This window comes from Sinocyclocheilus rhinocerous, unplaced genomic scaffold (genome assembly GCF_001515625.1).
Source record: "Sinocyclocheilus rhinocerous isolate Xijiao unplaced genomic scaffold, SAMN03320098_v1.1 scaffold937, whole genome shotgun sequence".
NCBI classification, from domain to species: domain Eukaryota; kingdom Metazoa; phylum Chordata; class Actinopteri; order Cypriniformes; family Cyprinidae; genus Sinocyclocheilus; species Sinocyclocheilus rhinocerous.
In genome coordinates, this window is record NW_015661998.1 from 160887 (window position 1) to 182896 (window position 22010).

Sequence of the window (22010 nt, forward strand, 5' to 3'; positions counted from 1 at the left end):
CTACAGAGACAGAGAGAAAGAGATTAACTTCACACTGAAATGAAGCTGCAAACATCTTTAGGAATGTAGAGTTATTGATGAACTTACTTCCCACTTCTCAGGCTTTCCTCAGTAGGTCACAACAGAGATCTGTTTTACCTAGACAAAAATAACAAACACTTGTCTGAAATTTCAAATGTATTAATGTTCTGTAAAGTAACTCACCATTTGTGTTGTTCTGTTTGAAACAAACACTCCTTATATACCTGTCAGATTTTCAGGCTCCTCCTCTGCATCTTTAAATCTCCACTATGAAGCTCTAGATGTCTAGCTACCTGATCATATTATCTGTAATTTATGTTTAGAGACAGAGAGAGAGAGATTCAAAATTAAATATTGGATTCTGTATTTAGCCTCAGTGCAAATAACCCATCCTGCTGGCAAAGGTTATTTACACACTAACTCGCACACCATCGCTTATAACAAAGACCAAAACGGCCACAACAATTTTATTTATATTATTTAATTTAATTATATTTAAAGTGTACATTGCCTCTGACACACTCCTCTGACACAGCCTGACTACTTGCACTCAGATGATCTTGTGGAGCCAGACAAATATATTTTGATAGCAAACCCAGCTAACAAAATATGTCCTCTGAACGTTCAAAATGTCCAGATTTTTAAATGTTTTAAAAGCGTTTTTCTCTAGGTTATATGAACGATAAGGGAACTTTCCATGTTATCATTCTGCAAACATTATGCGAATGTTACTCTCGAATGGGAACGTTCTGAAAGAAGCAGCAATATTTAAAAAAACGGTAGATGAAGTCCATCCAAAACATTTGTGCTAATGTATTGAGTACATTAGTAAATACCAGAGAATTTGAAACAAACATTCTGTTCATGAAAAAATGTCAAGTAAGAGAATTGTGCTTTAGGAGCAGCTGGCCTGAGTTTGAATCTATTCCTATAACTTATTAGCTCAGAGTCATTCATTTTAATCTAAAATGAAGAACATATTAGAAAAGTGGAAGGAAATTTAGGGGTATTTAATAAACCTATAATAGAAATTGGATGTGGTGTCCTCACATTGAATAGATTGACTGAACCTTGACCCATGTAACTCAAAGTAAAACGTTCCAGAATAAAATTTCCATGAATGTAAATAATGTTTTTTTGTGCTGACGTTTCGAGAACGTTAATAAATACCAGATAACTTTGAACAAACATACTGACAGAATGTTTGCTCACAACTTTGAAAGAATGTTCCATGTTAGCTGTGCTTTAATATTTCACTCTTTAATTTTACACTTTTTTTTTGTTTTCACCTGTACATTATATTTTGAACATGTTGTGTGTATTCACTCTATTACTCTGATTATGCCACCAAATTAAAGTGATAATTAAAGTCATGACATGCATAACCAAATTTCCCTTGATCTATTGATACAGAATAGGTCTTTGTATGGTCAATGCATCCTGCAAGCTTCATAACCTAAAATGTCCTCATCATCAATAAGAAAGCATTTAATAACCCTCAGCTCGTTTTAGATCCTATGGGACAAGAAGTCTTAAAGGAGCTGCCCCTTAAAAACAGCCTGTTTCTGAGAGAAGTTCAGAATGAGGTTTGAAAATAATCACTTCCCACATATTTGTTGCTGTTGTTGTTGTTGTTGTTTTGTGCAAAAAACTTTATTATCATTATAAGTAAACCTCAAGGAACATTAAAATAATAAAACAATCCATGTCATGACCCCTTTCAAGAAAGAAAAGTCAAAAGAAGTAAAAACGTTATTTTCATTGCTGTTTAGATGTTTAGTCATGTTGTGATCGAGGGAAGGTTCGCAGTAAATTCTGTAGAAATAATAGTTTGTTCTCGTTGTATGTTTTTGAGTAAGTGCTGTTTGTCCTCGATGGGTTTTGGTCTTGAACGTGTTCTAGTGAAAAGCTAAAGAGCTAATTACAGATCACATGACCTCCAGCTTTGTGTGTGAATGTGTCAGAACTGAAATGATTCTTATATTGGTTTTTGGGACGTCAACAGCTTAAAGTAATCCATTTTGCTTTCAGAGAAAACATCATATGTTTTTGTCAAGAGTACACATATATAAAAACAAATAAAGGACTATGTAGACACAAATACTGACAGTGTTGTGAAATGTCAGCCTGTTTACCACTCAAACATCAAAACTACTGAAGAGCAAACCACTGAGGATGTTTTAATATGAACATGTCATGTCATCTGCAAGGAAAACATGAATCCAAGAAACATGTTTGTTAAACAGTACATTGTAAATTAAGATGAATTTCCCTAAAGACACAAAAGCCAGCTGAGGGGAAACACAGACTTCCTACAAGAACATGTTGTCATATCAACTTTATATCACATCTAAAATACATTTAGTGTGATTGCATCTTGTTATACTGCATCTGTTTGAATTTCCTCCTAGTTGCCAGCACATATTCCCATCTCTGTCCACTAACTCATACTGGTTATGTCAAGGCAAGACATGGCTGGCCTGGAAGATAAGTAAAACAATTTCTAAATGATAACTTCTAACCAGAAAACATTCGGCCAGTGATGGAGTTTGCATTTCCAGTATAAGCTGCAGTGAAAAGAGTATCAAATATGTTCAAGTCCATTGTATTGCCAGTTCTTCTCTTCACTTTTATTGTAATCAGAAATGAAGCTAAATTGTTGACAACAATTTTAACGGTCAACAAGAACACTGAATTTTGGCAAATAAGAATAGTATTTTTTGTACTATTTTGTATTTATTATTAATATTAGGGTTTTTATCAGCACAATATCTGAATAATTGTTGTTCAGTGCTGACACAAAATAAAATTGTCAAATTAAAATTGTGAAATTGTCTTTATTATGAATGATTGTACTGCATAATTATTACATATTACTATGAGCATTACTATGTCGTGAAAATGAGAAAAGGTTGACGATATGACATATTAAGTCAAAATGTTAGACAAGTCATAATTATGCCATAAAAGATTAAATTATCGAAGTTAAGCCATACTAATTTATAATTACAATACAGTCCTACTAAGTAATATGAGATTAAAAAGATGAAATTATGACTTTTTACGTCCTACCTATGATTTTTATGTCATAAATGTGTTAATCTGTGTTATAATTATGACTGATTATATAATTTTGATTTATCTCATAATTGACTTTTAAAGTCATAATTACACGTTTAAGACACAATTGACTTTTTAAGTCATAATTTAGACTTTTGCTCTGATAAATATGACAGTGTCTTATCATTTTTACTTTATATTTCATAAATATGCCTTTTTTAATTTACAATTTTGATATTTTATCTCATAATCATAATTTAGTATAGGCTACCATATATGATTTACCAAAACATAATTTTTTTTCTTTAAATCTTATGTGGTGCACTTGGTCTTAACTTCCATTCATTAATCTGGAAGTTTTGAAGTTTTCTTTTTAGAGCTATTCAAAATCACAGGCAAAACAGGTAGAATATGAGTTTTTGGAGGGCTTTTATTATGTAATGCAACATCAGATCGTCCTGAAACTGGCTGAGGGACACCCTGGGGTAGTGAACTGTCAATCTGAATTTAAATTGTTCTGTGGAAACAGGGAGTTTCCTTTTTAGAGCTATCCAAAATCAGACAAAACTGGTCATGTATGAGTTTTTGTAGGGCTTTTATTTTGTAATGCAACATCAGATCGTCCTGAAACTTTAAGATCTTTTTTTTTTTTTTTTTTTTCATTGTGACATTACTGTGATTAAATTTTCCCCCATATACTCTATTTATGTACTGTATATAATACTTATATTTTAAAACAGGCTTAAACAGGCTTATGTTAGAAGAGCAATAGTTGCTGTCAGGATAACGGTCATTAACGGATTTAAGGCGGGGCTTAAGAGAGGGACAGTTATTGTCACAAATCAATGCATCAAAATGGCCTTAAATTAGGCTTTCTTTATACATTTGATTTTAATTTTGGGTGAAATATGTCCCGGACATGTAGTAAATTATCGTAAATCACGTAAATTATCCCAGACGCAAACAGCTGTACAATATTGTGTCAGTAATACCGGCTATTTTACTTAAAGGGGTCATATGATGCTTTTTTAAAGATCATTATTTTGTGTATTTGGTGTAACAGAATATGTTGACATGCTTTAATGTTCAAAAAACACATTATTTTTCAAATACTGTACATTATTGTAGGTCATCTATGCCCCGCCTCTCTCAAACGCTTCGTTTTCTACAAAGCCCCCTCCTTAATGCATCTACTTCTGGTAGGCCAAATAAAGTGCTTTTGCTTTCGCCTAGAAACACACATCTTCTCCCTGACATGGCTGCTTCAACACTAACTGCTGTTCCTGAAACCACGCCTTCTTTCTTTGCGTGCTCATTTGGGCGGCATTATGCAAATATTTTCACATAGTGAGGTAGAATGTGGGGGCGTGTTAGAACGAGCCGTTTTAGGGGGCGTGGCAGAGTCTTAACTTTGATAAAGAATATCTCTTTGGTATTGAGACTTTAGTCTTTGCAACTTCAGGGATCTTATCTATGCACAATCAGCTTGTAACACTCCAAAGAGAAAGGAAAACTTGAAATCACATCATATGACCCCTTTAAGTATTTCCTATATATGTAATGAAAATCGGACTAAAATAATAATGTCTGAGTTTTCTTTCAGCCGGTGTGTGATTAACGTGTTTCAGGTCGGTTATATGACTTTACATCATAATGTGCTTTATGAGTTTCTGATATGCTTTCTCGTATCTCGCTACTGGACGGTTTAAATGATTTAAGTTTTACAGAGAAGAGAGCAGAATATGTTTTAATATCTCAAATCCAGCAGCTGAACGTATGTTTTAAATAAAGGTGACTTATATTTTTTAACCATGGTTTTATTGTAGTAAAAGTGTAGTAACCTTGTTTTTTGGCGTATTGATTATTTGTATAACCACAACTTTCCTACAAATACCATGGTTAAACTATGGTTAGTGTTGCAAAACCATGGTTAATTTTTGGTTACCATGTTTTAACTATAATAGTAACCATGGGTTTTTGGTTTTATTTGTAGTAAAACCATGGTTAATTTTCGTAAGGGTTATAAGTCACGTTTATAACATTTTGATGTTTTCTTGGGCACTTTTTTGTCTCTAATGGGGTTAGGTAAGATTTTTTTCTTAGTAAAACTACTAGATTTAAGCATTTTGATGTAAAGGTTACATTTATATTTACATTTAGTCATTTAGCAGAGGCTTTTATCCAAAGCGACTTACAAATAAGGACAATGGAAGCAATCAAAATCAACAAAAGAGCAATGATAAGCAAGTGCTATAACAAGTCTCAGTTAGCCCAAAGCAGTACCATTAAAGTTTCCATTAAATCTGTAGTTGTAAGGTTTTATCAAATACTTTTTTATGTTTAGAGTTTTATCTTTATTACCATTGTCCCAGACATTCTGTCAGAAACCACAAAAGGCTATTATAAATATATAGCCTATGCCTAACTAAAACTATAATGATTTTACCAAGAATCAGTGACATTACTGACTGGCCATATGAAGGCAATGAACTTTCAGTTTATATTAATATAAAGAAAGTTTGTTGACATGCATGGTCAGCAGTTAAATATACAGTATAAATTTTATGATAACATATTCAGTGGTGGAAAGAGTACTGAAAAAATATACTCAAGTAAAAGTACCATTACCTTCCAAAAAATGTAGTGTGAGTAGAGTAAAAGTACTTGTCCAAAAAACTACTTGAGTAAGAGTAAAAGAGTAGCCTATTTAAAAGTACTCACGAGTAATTGAGTAGTGAGTACTGAGCTGTGGATTCTTACTGTAACGTGAGTATTTGTAATTCGTTACTTCACACCCCTGAACATATTTAACTATTTAAAATAGTAAGCAAGCGCTGCTTTGTTTACATGTCGCATATCGGCGCAGTCGGTTGTAGTCTGTGTGGTGTGTTCAAGCACAGCTTTTTGGTCCAACGCTGCCGACGCAAGGCAACAACACTGTCAGCTAGGGCTGCACGATAAATCTAAATGGAATCGAGATCGCGATTCGACAGAAGCTGCGATTGTCATGCGTATCTTTCAGTGAAGCACGGTTCTGTGATCAGCAGTAAATCTCCATCCGAAGGCCAGAGGGCGCTCTCGCGCTGAAACTCCAAATACACCTCGCAGAAGAAACCCAGAAAAGGCCTATCTCTGCAGCTGAATAAACAGAAGATTCAACAGCTTTCATTAATTCAACGTGACTAATAAACACACGACTACGGCAATATACGGTTTATCTCTGTCTTATCCGAGTTTAATAGGAGAAAATTATTGGTCATCCAATCTTTTACATTTTTAACACATTCTGTTAGCTTATATTATTTAGAAGTTTCATCTGGTCTTGTTGAGATATATAGTTGAGTATCATCGGCATAACAGTGGAAACTAATCCCGTATTTTCTAATAATATTACCAAGGGGCAACATGTATATTGAAAATAGCAGAGGACCTAGGACAGATCCTTGTGGCACTTCATATTTTACTGGTGATAATTGAGATGACTCCCCATTTAAATGAACAAGGTGGTAGTGATCGGACGGGTAGGATCTAAACCATCTTAAAGCTTGCCCTTGAATACCTGTATAGTTTTGTAATCGATCTATGAGTATGTCATGATCTATAGTGTCGAACGCAGCACTAAGATCAAGTAAAACTAGCAATGAGATGCAGCCTTGGTCTGACGCAAGAAGCAAGTCATTTGTAATTTTAACAAGTGCAGTTTCTGTGCTATGGTGGGGCCTGAAACCTGACTGAAATTCTTCATAGATATAATGTTTTGCAGGAAGGTGCACGATTGAGCAGACACAACTTTTTCTAAAATTTTAGACATAAACAGAAGATTTGAAATGGGTCTGTACGTTTACTGATCAGCCAATAAAAATGCGACATGAAATCAATGCGACATGGCACTAAAACCTCAAGCTCTTATCCCTTCCTCTTTCGCCGCTTCCACTTTTTTCAGCACAGATAAAAACTACAACGGCCAAAGTGTGAATATCATGCTCTTTTTGTTTAACAATAGCACATTCTGGTGACGTTTCATTCTATTATAGAAATGTGCATCGTAGCCTATGAGTCAGTAGGTGTCATCGTAGTCTACATGCATGTTGTAGCCAAGTTTATTAGATCCATGTCGCACAGTGTGATCTGCAGTGATCTTATAGGATTTCTAAAATTGTGCAGTGTGTAGAAGGCTTAATAAACATGTAGGCTAATTTCATTATTTACTGTGTGAAAATGATGTGAAAGACTGTCCTTGAAATGGTAAATCTAAATAAATGTAAAATTAAGGTAATTCTGAAGAAACACCCAATCGTTTGTAAATATTCTTTTGAGTTTGATCAACTAAATGCGTCTTTAATAATCATGAAGTGTTTGTGTTCAGATGTTGAGCATGAAAGCGCAGGTGGATGTGGTCTGCTGTAAATCAGTAGGAACTGATCTGTCCATGCTGGATATTGAGGATTTCATCACAGAAATCTGTCAGCTGAAGAAAGAGGTGGCTTCACTGGAGGCAAAGCTGAGAGAAAGAGGAGACAAACTGAACAGAGAGGTAGTGAATGTGGGAAAACCTTCACAGACTCAAGCTCTCTAAAGTCACACCAGAAAGTACACTCTGATGAGAAACCGTTTCAGTGCAAACACTGCGACAAACGATTCCGTCAAAGATCTAATCTGAACAATCACGAGAGGATTCACACCGGAGAGAAACCATATCTGTGCTCCTACTGCGGGAGTAAAAATAACAAGGCATTATGCAGACACAGGCTTTTGCGTGGAGCAGCATTTACTACAAACCAAGCAGTGAAAAACAACAGTTGCTTTTTATTATTGTTAATTTGACCTGGACGCATATTTTCTTAATAAATGATCGTGCCAGAAGAATGGTGGGAAACATCTGGATTAAAGTGGATGTTCTCTAACTTTATTCAAGACCATTTAAATGTATTTTAATCCAGTTTTGTTCCTTTCAGATGTCAATGGTGGCTCATCTTCTGATGGAAATGAAGAAACAGTCTCGACCTCAAAAGAGCAGCTCAAGAGTTTCTCAATCATGGATCTCATCTGAAGACACATGTGCGTTTGCACACCAGTGAGAGGCCGTATCAGTGCAGTGAATGTGGGAAAACCTTCACAGACTCAAGCTCTCTAAAGTCACACCAGAAAGTACACTCTGATGAGAAACCGTTTCAGTGCAAACACTGCGACAAACGATTCCGTCAAAGATCTAATCTGAACAATCACGAGAGGATTCACACCGGAGAGAAACCATATCTGTGCTCCTACTGCGGGAAGAGCTTTTCTAGTCCAGCTTATATTGGACTTCATAAGCGAGTCCACACTGGAGAAAAACCCTATCACTGCAGCGTCTGTGGGAAGAGTTTCAATAAGGTTGATCATTTACAAAAGCACAAGAGGATTCATACTGGAGAAAGACCGTTCAAATGCTCACAGTGTGACAAGACGTTTGCTCGATCAGACGTCCTGAAGGTCCATCAGCGAGTTCATACAGGAGAGAAACCTTACTCCTGCTCCATCTGTGGCGAGAGATTCGCTTATTTAGGTAGTTTTCAGACCCACCAGAACAAACATGCTAAAGAACAAACTGCTCCAGAATCATCAGAGTGACTTTTCATGTCTTGGTCTGTCAATAAAGGCTTTATTTCTGCAGTTGATAATTCATGCTGTGATATGACAGTAACATCAAACAGATGATTGATTCAATTTAAGACAATCTGACATGAACCATATTTTACACAAAAGTTGGATTTCTGAGCAGCATTCATAGTGTGGATATTTAGTCCAGCATCAGTCAGTACGTTTACATGGACAACATTATTCCGATTTTAACATGATTAAGACAATACTCTGATTAAGAATCTACCATGTAAACAGAGATTTTTGATTACCTTAATCCGGCTAAAGTCATACTCAAAGTAAACACAAATCGAATTAAAACGTGGAGTATTCCTATTTTAGTCGCATTACTAAAGTACAGTATAGACATGTAAACACCTTAATCACGCTATTACCGTCGTGTAGGACTTTTCACCACATTTTGCGCCAGGATACACACAACAGTGGTCAACCGTTTGACGGCAAACAAAAGCTTCAACAATGCCGTCATCTGTTTTTATGTATAGCATGACAAATAATTAACTGCACATGAAGTTTTCAGTAAATAACTTCGACGCCATCCGACATCCCCTCCAGAATTTCATGCATAAACATAGTTTGTCTTCGTTATGATGCCATATACGGACGGTTCTGGGTGTTTTATTTTTAATTTTACAAAAGCTTCAAATGCAGTTAATTATTTGTAATGCTATTCGTGCAAACAGACGACGGCGTTGTTGAAACCATGCTCTTTTGTTTGCCATCAAACGGTTGACCACTGTTGTGTGTATCCTGGCGCAAAATGTGGCGAAAAATCCTACACTACGGTAATAGCGTGATTAAGGTGTTTACATGTCTATACTGTACTTTAGTAATGCAACTACAATAGGAATACTCCACGTTTTAATTCGATTTGTGTTTACTTCGAGTATGACTTTAGCCGGATCAAGGTAATCAAAAATCTCTGTTTACATGGTAGATTCTTAATCAGAGTATTGTCTTAATCATGTTAAAATCAGATTATTGGTGTCCATGTAAACATACTGACTGAGTGATTTCACTGTTTCTACAGTATTACAGACCAGAGAGTGAGTTGTATTATTTGTGCCTGTCATTTTTCTGGAAATATTTTCATTTATGGAGCAAAAGCAAATGATCTGTTATCGGTTAAAGTCTGATTTTACTCAACATTAACTGTTAATAAAACCGTTCAATAACTTAAACTATTATAGTATACTCAAAGTTGTCCTGATGTGCAGAATATCAGCATGAATGCCACAGAAGAAGGAAGATCAGACGCTGTTTGTCAGAAATTTACTTTAGTGATTCTCATGAAATCTGTCAAAAATGTCCATGCTGCAAGTAAATGAAGCCAATATTTAAGACCCTTTTTTGTATTGTGGCATTACTGTGATTAAATGTGCCCCATGTACTCTATTTAAGTACTGTATATTATACTTATATTTTAAAACAGGCTTATGTTAGAAGAGCAATAGTTGCTGTCAGGATAACGGCCATTAACGGATTTAAGGCGGGGCTTAAGAGAGGGACAGTTATTGACACGATTCATCAAAATGGCCTTAAATTAGGCTTTCTTTATACATTTGATTTTAATTTTGGGTGAAATATGTCCCGGACATGTAGCGTTTGGATATCACTAACACTAGTAATTTCCTAAACTCACGTAAATTATCTCAGACAAACAGCTGTACAATATTGTGTCAGTAATACCGGCTATTTTACTTAAGTATTTCCTATGTAATGAAAAACGGACTAAACTAATAATGTCTGTGATTGTTGTAGTACCCATTTTTCTACAATCATCCTCTTGTCAGTCAATGCCGCTCATTTTCATCATTAAACTGAAGTCATATCCAGCGACGTTGGCGCTCCAGTCCAGCAGGGGGCGGAAGTGCGTCATATGTTGCTGGGGCGGAAGTAGAGCAGTGTTTTCTTTCTGCCGCTGCGTGATTAACGTGTTTCAGGTCGGTTGTGTGATTTTCTGGCATAATCTGCTTTAATTTAGGTAGGTGTGGCTGACTCTTTATAAAGAATATCTCTTTGGATTTGAGACTTTAGTCTTTGCAACTTTACAGATCTTCTTTATGCACCAAGAGCTTGTAACACTCCAAAGAGAAAGGAAAAATTGAAATCGCATCATATGACCCCTTTAAATTTGTATTTGGAACGTTTTATCAAATACTTTTTTATGTTTAGAGTTTGTTTCACCATTGTCCCAGACATTCAGTCAAAAACCATAAAAAAACTATTATAAATATATTGCCTATGCCTAGCTAAAACTATAATGATTTTACCAAGAATCAGTGGCATTATTGACTGGCCATATAAAAGCAATGAACTTTACCAGTTTATATTAATATAAAGAAAGTTTGTTTACAAGCATGGTCAGCAGTTAAATATACAGTATAAAGTTCATGATGATAAAATATTTAACCATTCACTCTTAAGGTCGGGACAAACCAAGCCAACGGTCAGGATAGTTTGTTTGGTGTGTTCCACACGTCGGCGCGAGTGAGATCTCTGATTGGATGTTCAGTTTAGGAGTCAGTGCTCAAGAATTAAAGGGTTAGTTCACCCAAAAATTACAATTCTGTCATTAATTACTCGCCCTCATGTCGTTCCAAACCCGTAAGACCTCCGTTCATCTTCGGAACACAAATTAAGATATTTTTGATTAATTCTGAGAGCTCTCTGACCCTCCCATAGATAGCAAGTGTCCTTATACGATCAAGGCTCAGAAACGTAGCAAGGACATCGGTAAAATAATCCATGTGACATCAGGGGTTCAACCTTAATTTTATGAAGCTATGAGAATATACGTTGTTTTCGTTCTATCAAAGCGTCGGTACAACGTAGAAAATGTGTCCGCGTGACGCAGCTGACACAGAACAGCATACGCCGTTTACGTTCAGTGGATATTATCCAAAATGGCACCAGGGTGACGCGGAGGAGACAAATTTGAATAAATTCGTTATTTTTTTTCTTTTGCGTACAAAAAGTATTCTCGTAGCTTCGTAAAATTACGGTTGAACCCCTGATATCACATGGATTATTTTACCGATCTCCTTGCTACGTTTCTGGACCTTGATTGACAGAATTTTCATTTTTGGGTGAACTATCCCTTTAAAGTGAAAGTGATGAAAAGTAGTAAGTAAATGAAGGCGGCGCAGACAGAGGGCTGTTCTAATGTTACGTGATCTTTCCCAGGCATTCCAACATGCAAATATATTCATAACAACATGAGCCGCTTAAAATTAAGAAAGTTATCAACATGACTATTCAAAATAGTAAGCAAGCGCTGCTTCGTTTACGTGTCGTATATCGGCGCAGTAGGTTGTAGTCTGTGCGGTGTGTTCAAGCACAGCTTTTTGGCCCTGCATCGACTACCGGGCTCTAAATAAAGGCACAGTGAAGTTCCGCTATCCACTTCCCCTCGTTCCAGCGGCTTTGGAACATCTCCGCGGAGCCACCGGTCTTGCGACCAAAGATAGCCTACAATAATTTTCTGATAGTGTCAGAAATACAGCATGATCATCTCACAGTGTGTTCTCTGCTATGATCCACGTTTACTGATCATCCAATAAAAATGCGACATGAAATCAATGCGACATGGCGCTAAAACATAAAACGGCTTACCTCAAGCTCTTACTCCTTCCTCTTTCGCTGCTTCCACTTTATTCAGCACACAGAAAAACTACAATGGCCAAAGTGTGAATATCATGCTCTTTTTGTTTACCACTAGCTAGGGATGTAACGATTCACTCAACTCACGATTCGATTCACGATTTTGATTTCAGTACGTTCCAGTCATCCACTCCGTGAAAGCTCCGTTTCCCCATCAGCTGAGGTGTGTGCTGTCCTCTATCCCGATTCCACGATCTCCTGGAGGACCAGTGACAGGGTTAACACTCCTCTTCTCCCTTGAAGAACTATATTCAGCACTATTACTCACCTCCCCGAGTCTCCTGCACTCAGTGTTGAAAATAAACTTTATTGCTATTTTTCTAATCCTCTGTGTGAGTCTCCTTCCGTAACACCTGGACTTTATTTTGTGTTTTGTGTGCGGCAGTCATCCGCGAGGGGCTGCCGCTTTATTTTTATTTTGTGTTGGTTTATTTTATTAAAGTATTTAAATTTTCGCCAGTTCCCGCCTCCTTCTTCCCGATCTACGAACTTTGTTACAGTGCCTTTTAATAATCATGAAGTGTTTGTATTCAGATGTTGACCATGAAAGCGCAGGTGGATGTGGTCTGCTGTAAATCAGTAGGAACTGATCTGTCCATGCTGGATATTGAGGATTTCATCACAGAAATCTGTCAGCTGAAGAAAGAGGTGGCTTCACTGGAGGCAAAGCTGAGAGAAAGAGGAGACAAACTGAACAGAGAGGTTTGAACAGCTCTTCATTTCATATTTCAGCTCAATCACTGTCAGTTTGTCTGATGAAATGACTGTCTTTTAATGTATAATTAAGTTCCTAAGCTGATTCACAAACAAAATAACTACAAATTATTGCCAGATTCTGTATTGATAAGCTGATTGTGTTTGTCAGGATGTGGAGAAGGTTTCAGTGCATGTGACTGATGGGACAGAAGCTCAGGATTCAGTCTGGAGCGTCAGAGATCAGAGATCCAGAGACACACAGGACTCAGAGCTCAGCCTCACTTTACTCTGTTATACTGACGCTCAGGATCATGAATCCACTGATCAAACCTCTGACTGTAACGCTGGAGAACAGCAGATGCTGCAGACGCCGCTGAAGATGTGCTCCGTCAAACTGGTGGACTGCAGGAACCTGATAGAGAGCCGAGGAGAAGAAACCACCGCAGAGAAAGAACAACAACACAGTGATGAGGAAGAGGAGGATGAGAATAATGGGGATGATGATGATGAAGATGATGATTTCATTCCTCCAGGTTTGTTTCTTCCTTTTATGACTTGTTTTTCATGACACTTGAATGTCAGCAGAGACTCTGCAGGATCAGGTTCATATTGGCTGATGGTGCAGATTTGCTGAAATATTTGGGAACATGATGGCAAATGTTAGTAGGGCTGAAGAATTTATGAGAAAAAATCAAATTGACATATTTCTGATTATTTTTTTTTAATGGGATTAAAAGTTAAAAGAGCTCCAGGTTTGCTGTGCTTGTTTGAAAGGCCGCTGGATTTCGCCAAACATCACATTATGGTTGTTTTGCAGGATATTGTGATAATTATTAATACATTATGAATAATAATAATTATTAATTAACTTTAAAAATAACAAAGCATTATGCAGACACAGGCTTTTGCGTGGAGCAGCATTTACTACAAACCAAGCAGTGAAAAACAACAGTTGCTTTTTATTATTGTTAATTTGATCTGGACGCATATTTTCTTAATAAATGATCGTGCCAGAAGAATGGTGGGAAACATCTGGATTAAAGTGGATGTTCTCTAACTTTATTCAAGCATTCAAGCAACCATTTTAAATTTATTTTATTACGGTTTTGTTCCTTTCAGATGTCAATGGTGGCTCATCTTCTGATGGAAATGAAGAAACAGTCTCGACCTCAAAAGAGCAGCTCAAGAGTTTCTCCTGCGCCACGTGTGGAAAAACATTCAGCAAACAGGGTAATTTAACGAGACACAAGATAATACACACAAAACCGAAACCGAAACACTTCACCTGTAGGAGATGCAAAATCAGCTTTCCTACCGCAGAAGAGAGGAGACTTCATTCAAAAGAGCACAGCATGAAGGAGATTCACTGTGAACAGTGCGCAAAGGTTTTTTTCAATTCTTCAAAACTAAAAGTTCACTTGAAGACTCACGGTGAAAAGTCTTTCCACTGCAGCGAATGCGACAAGTATTTCAGCACCAAAGGAAATCTTGATGCTCATAAGCGAATCCACACGGGAGAAAGACCATACAAGTGTCCTCACTGTGAGAAGAGCTTCAATCATGGATCTCATCTGAAGACACATGTGCGTTTGCACACCAATGAGAGGCCGTATCAGTGCAGTGAATGTGGGAAAACCTTTACAAACTCAAGCTGTCTAAAATCACATCAGAAAATCCACACTGATGAGAAACCATATCAGTGCAAACACTGCGACAAACGATTCCGTCAGACTTCTAGTCTGAACAATCATGAGAGGACTCACACCGGAGAGAAACCATATCTGTGCTCCTACTGCGGGAAGAGCTTTTCTAATCAAACTCATTTTAAAGAACATCAGAGGATTCACACTGGAGAAAAACCGTATCACTGCGGCGTCTGTGGGAAGAGTTTCAGTAAGGTTGGTACTTTACAAAAGCACAAGAGGATTCATACTGGAGAAAGACCGTTCAAATGCTCACAGTGTGACAAGACGTTTGCTCGATCAGGTGTCCTGAAGGTCCATCAGCGAGTTCATACAGTCCATCAGCGAGTTCATACGGGAGAGAAAACTTACTCCTGCTCCATCTGCGGCGAGAGATTCGCTTATTTAGGTAGTTTTCAGACCCACCAGAACAAACACGCTAAAGAACAAACTGCTCCAGAATCATCAGAGTGACTTTTCATGTCTTGGTCTGTCAGTAAAGGCTTTATTTCGGGCGTCACGTCTCAGCTGATCATCCAGTCACGTCACGTCTCAGCTGATCTTCCAGTCACGTCACGTCTCAGCTGTTCGTCCAGAGTCACGTCACGTATCAGCTGAACTTCCAGAGTCATGTCACATCACTGCTGATCATCCAGAGTCACGTCTGCCATGGAGGCTGATTGTGATCTGTCCCTCCGTCTAGTCGCAACAAATGAATCTGATTTCGAAATGTCTGACTTGTCAGCTCCAGTCAATGCTCTTGATTTTGAAGAGTCTGTTCACCCTATTTCAGTCAATACATCCTGTGTTGAACTGTCTGCTAATCTGATTTCAGTTAACGAATCTGATTTTGAACCATCTGTCGGTCCAGTTTCAATCTATTAACCTGTTATTTGCCCCACTAGTCCAGTCACGGCCCCAGAAACCTTACCTGAGCTCCCTGTAGGCTCTAGTAGCATTGTCACAGCCCAAAGACCCGCCTTTGAACTCTTAACCCTGCCTGTCATGAGCTCAGAAACTACAAATGCACTCTATGTCTGTCCCATTACCCCTATCAGTATCAAAGAAACCACTAATGAATTGACTATCTATCCTGTCTCAGTCAATGAGTCTAATTTTGAACCACATGTCTGTTCCGTTTCGATCAAAGAGTCTGATTTTGAATTGTCTGCTTGTCCAGTTTCAGTCTGTGAGCCCGTTTATGAACTGTCTGTCTGTCCAGTTTCAGTCAATGAGCCAGATTTTGAACCGTCTTCCTGTCCGGTTTCAGCCAATGAATCTAGTTGTAAACTGTTAACTCAACCAGTTGTTGCCAATGATTCCAATGATGAACTTTCTGCTCGTTCAGTTGTCAGCAGAGAAAACATTGATGAGCTTTTTGTGTCCCCTGCCTCGGTCCTTGAGACCGTATATGCTCTGTCTGTCTCTTGTGTCTCAGTTTTCCCTAGGTCCCAATCTCTACCAGGAGTTTCTGCTCTGTCTGCTCCGCAGTGGGGGTTCTCAGCTCCATCTGCTCTGCCGTGGAGGTCTTCTGCTCCGTCCTGGTGGGCTTCTGCTCCGCCGTGGGGATCTCTGGACATGTCTGCTCTGCTGTGGTGGTCCTCAGCTCCACCTGTTCTGCCGATTCCACTCTGGCTCTATGTTCCGCCCTGGTCCTCTGCTCCACCGGCTCCGCCTGGCTCCCTGTTCCGCCCTGGTTCCCTGCTCCACTGATTGCACACAGCTGTAACCAATCACAGACACACTATATAACACCCACTCAGATCCTTCTCAAATCGCCGAGTATTGTTTAGCGTTTATCACTTTTATAGCTGATAGCTACTTTACGGAGCCTGCTTTAGTTTCCTAGTCTAATCTTAGTCTTGCATTGTCTGTTTTCTCGTGTTCTGATCATTGCCTGTGTATTTCGGATTACCCCTTTTGTCTGGTCGTTCGGACTCTGTTTGCCCCTGCCTGGACTTTTGCCTTGTACCTGGATTATCTCTCTAGTCTCGCCCTGTTGGATTACGCTCGCCGACGATTGACCCTCACTTGTTTACCGGACTGCTCTTGTCTTGTCTTCTACATACCTGTTTGCCATTGTCTGACCCATGCCTGATTGTGACCACGTGAAAATAAAAGCTCTGCACTTGGATCCTCAACCCCCGTTCCCAACACACTTTCACAGCATGCGTCTCGCCCTTAAAATCATCAGGAGTCAACAAGCTGTGGCAGAGAGAGATGCGGCAGTGCCAATCGCATCTCTCTCTAATACTTAAGTAAATGGGAGTGGGAATTTACCACATTATGAACGTGGCATTTGCGGGAGTTATTAACATTGTACACAGTACCCGCTCAAAAAACACAGAACGTTCCCTTAACGTTCCCATATGGTTCCTATTTGGTTATTTTTTTGGGAACATCTCAAACAGTCTTCACTGACTGATGAAGAGTGCAATTCACTAACCCTCTTAGCTGAACATATTGCCAGGAAGAAGACTGTCAGGAACTTTAGATCGGCTTGAAACCAAAGGTTCAAAAGGTGCTTTGACCAGTGAACGCAAAACAATAGTAAGATCCCAAGCGGGTGATCTTATAACCCTCCCTGGGCATAAACGGTGCGCACCCTTAAGGGATTGAGACACTAAAGAGTGTTTACCAATACTTACACCATCCACTAAAGAATGAAAATGTGAGATGGCTCCAATATAGGCCTTTACAGTATTAACCGATTTCCCTGAATCCAACAATGACTGAAGGAGCTGGAGAACACAACTGGTGTCACAATTGGCAGCATCTAGCTCATGGTCTTAACACCATGAGAGAATATTTGCCACTTGCTAGAATAGTTACTCCAAGTAGAGGATGCCTTAGAACTATTTGTTGTCCTCAGTACAGCTTCATCTAAGCCCTTAGGGAGGGACTGAGCAGAGGCCAAACCCACAGTTGTAGAGTCTCTAGCCTCTGGTGCCAAATTTGTCCCTCCGCCTGAGACAGGAGATCGATTCTCCTTGGTTGCTGCCAATGACGACCTTGAACCACACGTACAAGAATTGGGAACCAGTGTTTCTTTGGCCACAAGCAAAACTTTGTGATGGACCAGTTCTACCCTCCTGAGCACCAAGGGAATCATTCAGGGAAAAGCATACAACAACTCTTCTGGCCATTCTTGAGATTATTTCTTGTTGTCAAAATTAGGCAGTCAACTCTGTTACCAATGTTGCCATTGACAATGTTGACAGTTTGTAAAGTTTGTAACAGAAATGACATATATATGTGTGTGTGTTTCTCTGTGTATGACTGTTAATTCTGCTACATACTGTCAACACTGTCACTATATATTGGTAACAGAGTTGACATTGACTAATTTATTTATTTTATTTGGATGAAATACGCCCCAGACACCAGCAGTTTCCTGAACTCAGGTAAATTATCTCAGACACAGCTCTACAACTCTATGTCCATAATATCGGCTCTTAAGTATTACTTCACTATTACTGAAAACGGGTTAAACTAATCATTATGTCTATCACTGTTTTTGTGTCCTACCCATTTTCCAACAATCACCCGCTGGCTGCAAATGCCGCACATTTTTATCATTACAGTGGGGGTCTAATGCTATTTCATGCAGTCTTACATAGTTGGATTCTCATGCTAAACATGACCAATGTAAAAAAAAAAAAAAAGCTGGACATATGACGGAGTATTTCTGTGCCAAATACACAAGTTTTATTTTTTTATGCAGAAAAAGGAACATACAAATAATAATAATAACAATACAAAAATTATAAACAAACAAAGCATAGCACACATTCAATTTTAACAATGACATTACTAAGTACCAGGGGGATTGAAGATTGTATCATAATATTTTAAATATTATATAAAAATAATATGTATCATTATTTTTTAACAGTCTTATTGAAGAAACAGTCTAAATCAATACAAAACAAATTTAACATAGGAGATTAATTAAGATAGTTTTGTTTATGTATGTGAAATTTTGCTAATAAAATAAAAAAGGTTAACTAAATTCTAGATCTTTATTGCTTTTGTTTTCATAATACAAGATAACATTCTTTAAAGTAAAGCAATAATTAATATTCGTTACATTAAATATAAATTCTGCCAAATCTATCCAAAACCTATTTATGACTTTACAGTCAAAAAATACAACATACATCATCAATATCAGTGAATCTTGGTATTAAAGGGGTCATATGATGCTGCTAAAAATAACATTATTTTGTGTATTTGGTGTAATGAAATGTGTTTATGCGGTTTAAAGTTAAAAAAACACATTATTTTCCACATACTGTACATTATTGTTTCTCCTCTATGCCCCGCCTTTTTGAAACGCGTCGATTTTTACAAAACTCATCGGTCTGAAAAAGCGAGGTATGCTGTGATTGGCCAGCTATTCAGTGCGTTGTGATTGGCCAAATACCTCAAGCGTGAGACGGAAATGATACGCCCCTATTTGGCCAAATATCAAATTATGTTTGTTTTGTACAACCCCAAATCAGAAAAAAATTGTACATTTTGAAAAAAAGGCAAAAGTACACAGAAAAGATTTCCAATGTTTTCAATGACCAAATTAATTGTATTTTGTAAATATAAATACATTTTGATTTTGATGGCTGCAACACACTCCAAAAAAGTTGGGACAGAGGGATGTTTAACCCTGTGTCCAGTGCCGCGTTAAGCCTTTGCGGTCCCCCCCGCATCCCCTTCCTTATAAATAAAAATAAACTCGATGCACACTTCATCATAATCCCATATATATATAGGATAAAAATAATTTACATAATCTTACAAATCAGAAACAGCCCAGCCAATAAAATTTATTAAATATCACTCACCACTGAAAGGTCCCCACATTTAATTCCTCAATTAAATACACATCCATCATACAAAAAATGTTACACAAACTACTGGCATGAGTAAATTTTATCACCATAGAATTGTGACTGCACAAAGATGTAATTTAGGAGGTGGATACTGTGAAATTACATACATTATGGCATAACATTGCCATATGAAGCATCAATCAATAAAGAATGTTTAAACAAGGGCAATTAAAATTTTGAACTAAAATTTTATTGCAATGTAGCAATATGAATGTAGCCTGTGAATGCATGAAATGCATTGTAGCCGATGAATGCATGAAAATGAAATTTTTTTCAGTGAAAGAGAAAATATAGAGTGTGGGCTGCTTTTGGTGCTTGAATTTGTTTTCCAATAATGAGGTCCAAGCTAGAAGTCAAAATTTTAAAAATGTATAATTTTGTTTCTCTATTTAACAACATTAACTTACAATAGTGAAATACGTCTTCCCTCAGGTAGATTGTATGTGCTTGCGATTAAAAAATCACATCTCTGCATTCGCCCAAACTGATTTGCAGAAATCAAACGTGCCTAGAATTTGGACTGGCAGACTCTAGCGTTGTCCTGAGACCCTGACCTGGATATGTGCCCCAGGATCCCACTACTCCCTTTAGGGACCAAGTGGGGACCCTGCAGGCTCTCCCTTCTGTTGAGGGAGACCCAACCCTGTCTCTGTTGTGCCCACTGTGAGCCCTGCGCATCTATTTGGAATGCACACAGATTTTCAGATCATCTGCATAGCTTTTTGTCTGCGTTGGAGGACAGCAGAAGGGGAAGATCTTGTTGTTCATAAGCGAATCCACACGGGAGAAAGACCATACAAGTGCCCTCACTGCGAAAGAAGATTCATGTATGGATCTCATCTGAAGACACATGTGCGTTTGCACACCAATGAGAGGCCGTACCAGTGCAGTGAATGTGGGAAAGCCTTTAGGCAGTTATTTAGTCTACAGTCACACCAAAAAATGCACTCAGGTGAGAAACCGTTTCAGTGCAAATACTGTGACAAACGATTCCTTCACAAATCCTACCTGAACTATCATGAGAGGACTCACACCGGAGAGAAACCATATCTGTGCTCCTACTGCGGGAAGAGCTTTGCTAGTCCAGTTCATTTTGGACTTCATCAGAGAGTCCACACTGGAGAAAAACCGTATCACTGCAGCGTCTGTGGGAAGAGTTTTGGTAAACACATTACATTACAAAACCACAAGAGGATTCATACTGGAGAAAGACCGTTCAAATGCTCACAGTGTGACAAGACGTTTGCTCGATCAGACGTCCTTAAGGTCCATCAGCGAGTTCATACAGGAGAGAAACCTTACTCCTGCTCCATCTGCGGCGAGAGATTCGCTTATTTAGGTAGTTTTCAGACCCACCAGAACAAACACGCTAAAGAACAAACTGCTCCAGAATCATCAGAGTGACTTTACATGTCTTGGTCTGTCAATAAAGGCTTCATTTCGGCAGTTGCTTTCATCGTGCATGCCCTGTGATGTATAATGTGACGTATAACAGTAACATCATACACATGATGATTTCAATTTAAAACATATATTATGCAACAGTTGAATTGGTTTTCTGAGCAGCGTTATTAGTGTGGATACTTCATCCAGCATCACTGAGTGATTTCACTATTTATACAGTATTAAGGCCTTTTCACACTGCAGTCAAAAATTCGGCATGAATGTTCGGCAGGATGACTACTGAATAAATAAGGGATAATGTACATCCAGCCGGTTGTTATCCGAGAATAAAGCCCGAAAGGATGTTGTATAAGACTGAAGGGCTTTATTTTGCGATAACCGGTGGATGCACATTATCCCGCTTATTACATGGCTGCTTTCCAAAAAAAAAAAATTTAAACTTTAGACACAAAGCATTGTTCTAAGTTGAAATATTTGAACGCAAATCTTTCATGAAAAAAGCAGTAGCTAGCAAGCGGCAAGTTCAAATTAGACGGACATTTAAGAGATACCGGTGCAGTCATATCACTTATTACACAACATTTCACCACAAAATTAAGGAGATAAAAGATACTGATTTAATATGAAACCGTTTTAAAATCTTACTAGTTTGTTATCTATCTTATAATCCATTACAGTGTACAAAACTATCGTCGCAAAATGGCAGCAGCTGCGTTTGTATGAAACGCAATACCAGAGTGACATAATTGTACACATAATATTTAATTGAGTTTTAATATATTATTAGCTCACCAAACGCAAAGCTTTCACCAAGAAAAAAACTGTTTCTAGCAAGTGCATAGCGTTTGCGATAACCGGTGGATGTACATTATCCCGCTTATTACATGGCTGCTTTCCAAAAAAAAAATTTAACTTTAGACACAAAGCATTGTTCTAAGTTGAAATATTTGAACGC

The 22010-nt window shown here is 38.0% G+C and overlaps 1 protein-coding gene and 1 pseudogene across 3 annotated transcripts; both read left to right on the plus strand.

The window, feature by feature from the left end:
• Positions 1-4715: 4715 nt before the first annotated feature.
• LOC107727175 (zinc finger protein 239-like) lies at positions 4716-8715 on the plus strand (annotated as a pseudogene).
• A 4148-nt stretch (positions 8716-12863) lies between these two features.
• On the plus strand, positions 12864-21129 carry LOC107727174 (zinc finger protein 345-like). Of its 3 annotated transcripts, none has more exons than XM_016536960.1 (4): positions 12864-13086; positions 13250-13613; positions 14200-15089; positions 20423-21129. In XM_016536960.1, exons 1-4 carry the CDS (start codon positions 12919-12921, stop codon positions 21053-21055), a joined length of 2055 nt encoding a protein of 684 aa, XP_016392446.1. In that variant the 5' UTR covers positions 12864-12918; the 3' UTR covers positions 21056-21129. The 3 variants fall into 3 exon arrangements, with proteins under 3 accessions (XP_016392446.1, XP_016392444.1, XP_016392445.1); XM_016536958.1 differs by having other exon boundaries at positions 14200-15004; positions 20845-21125; XM_016536959.1 differs by having other exon boundaries at positions 14200-14686; positions 20527-21123.
• Positions 21130-22010: the final 881 nt, after the last annotated feature.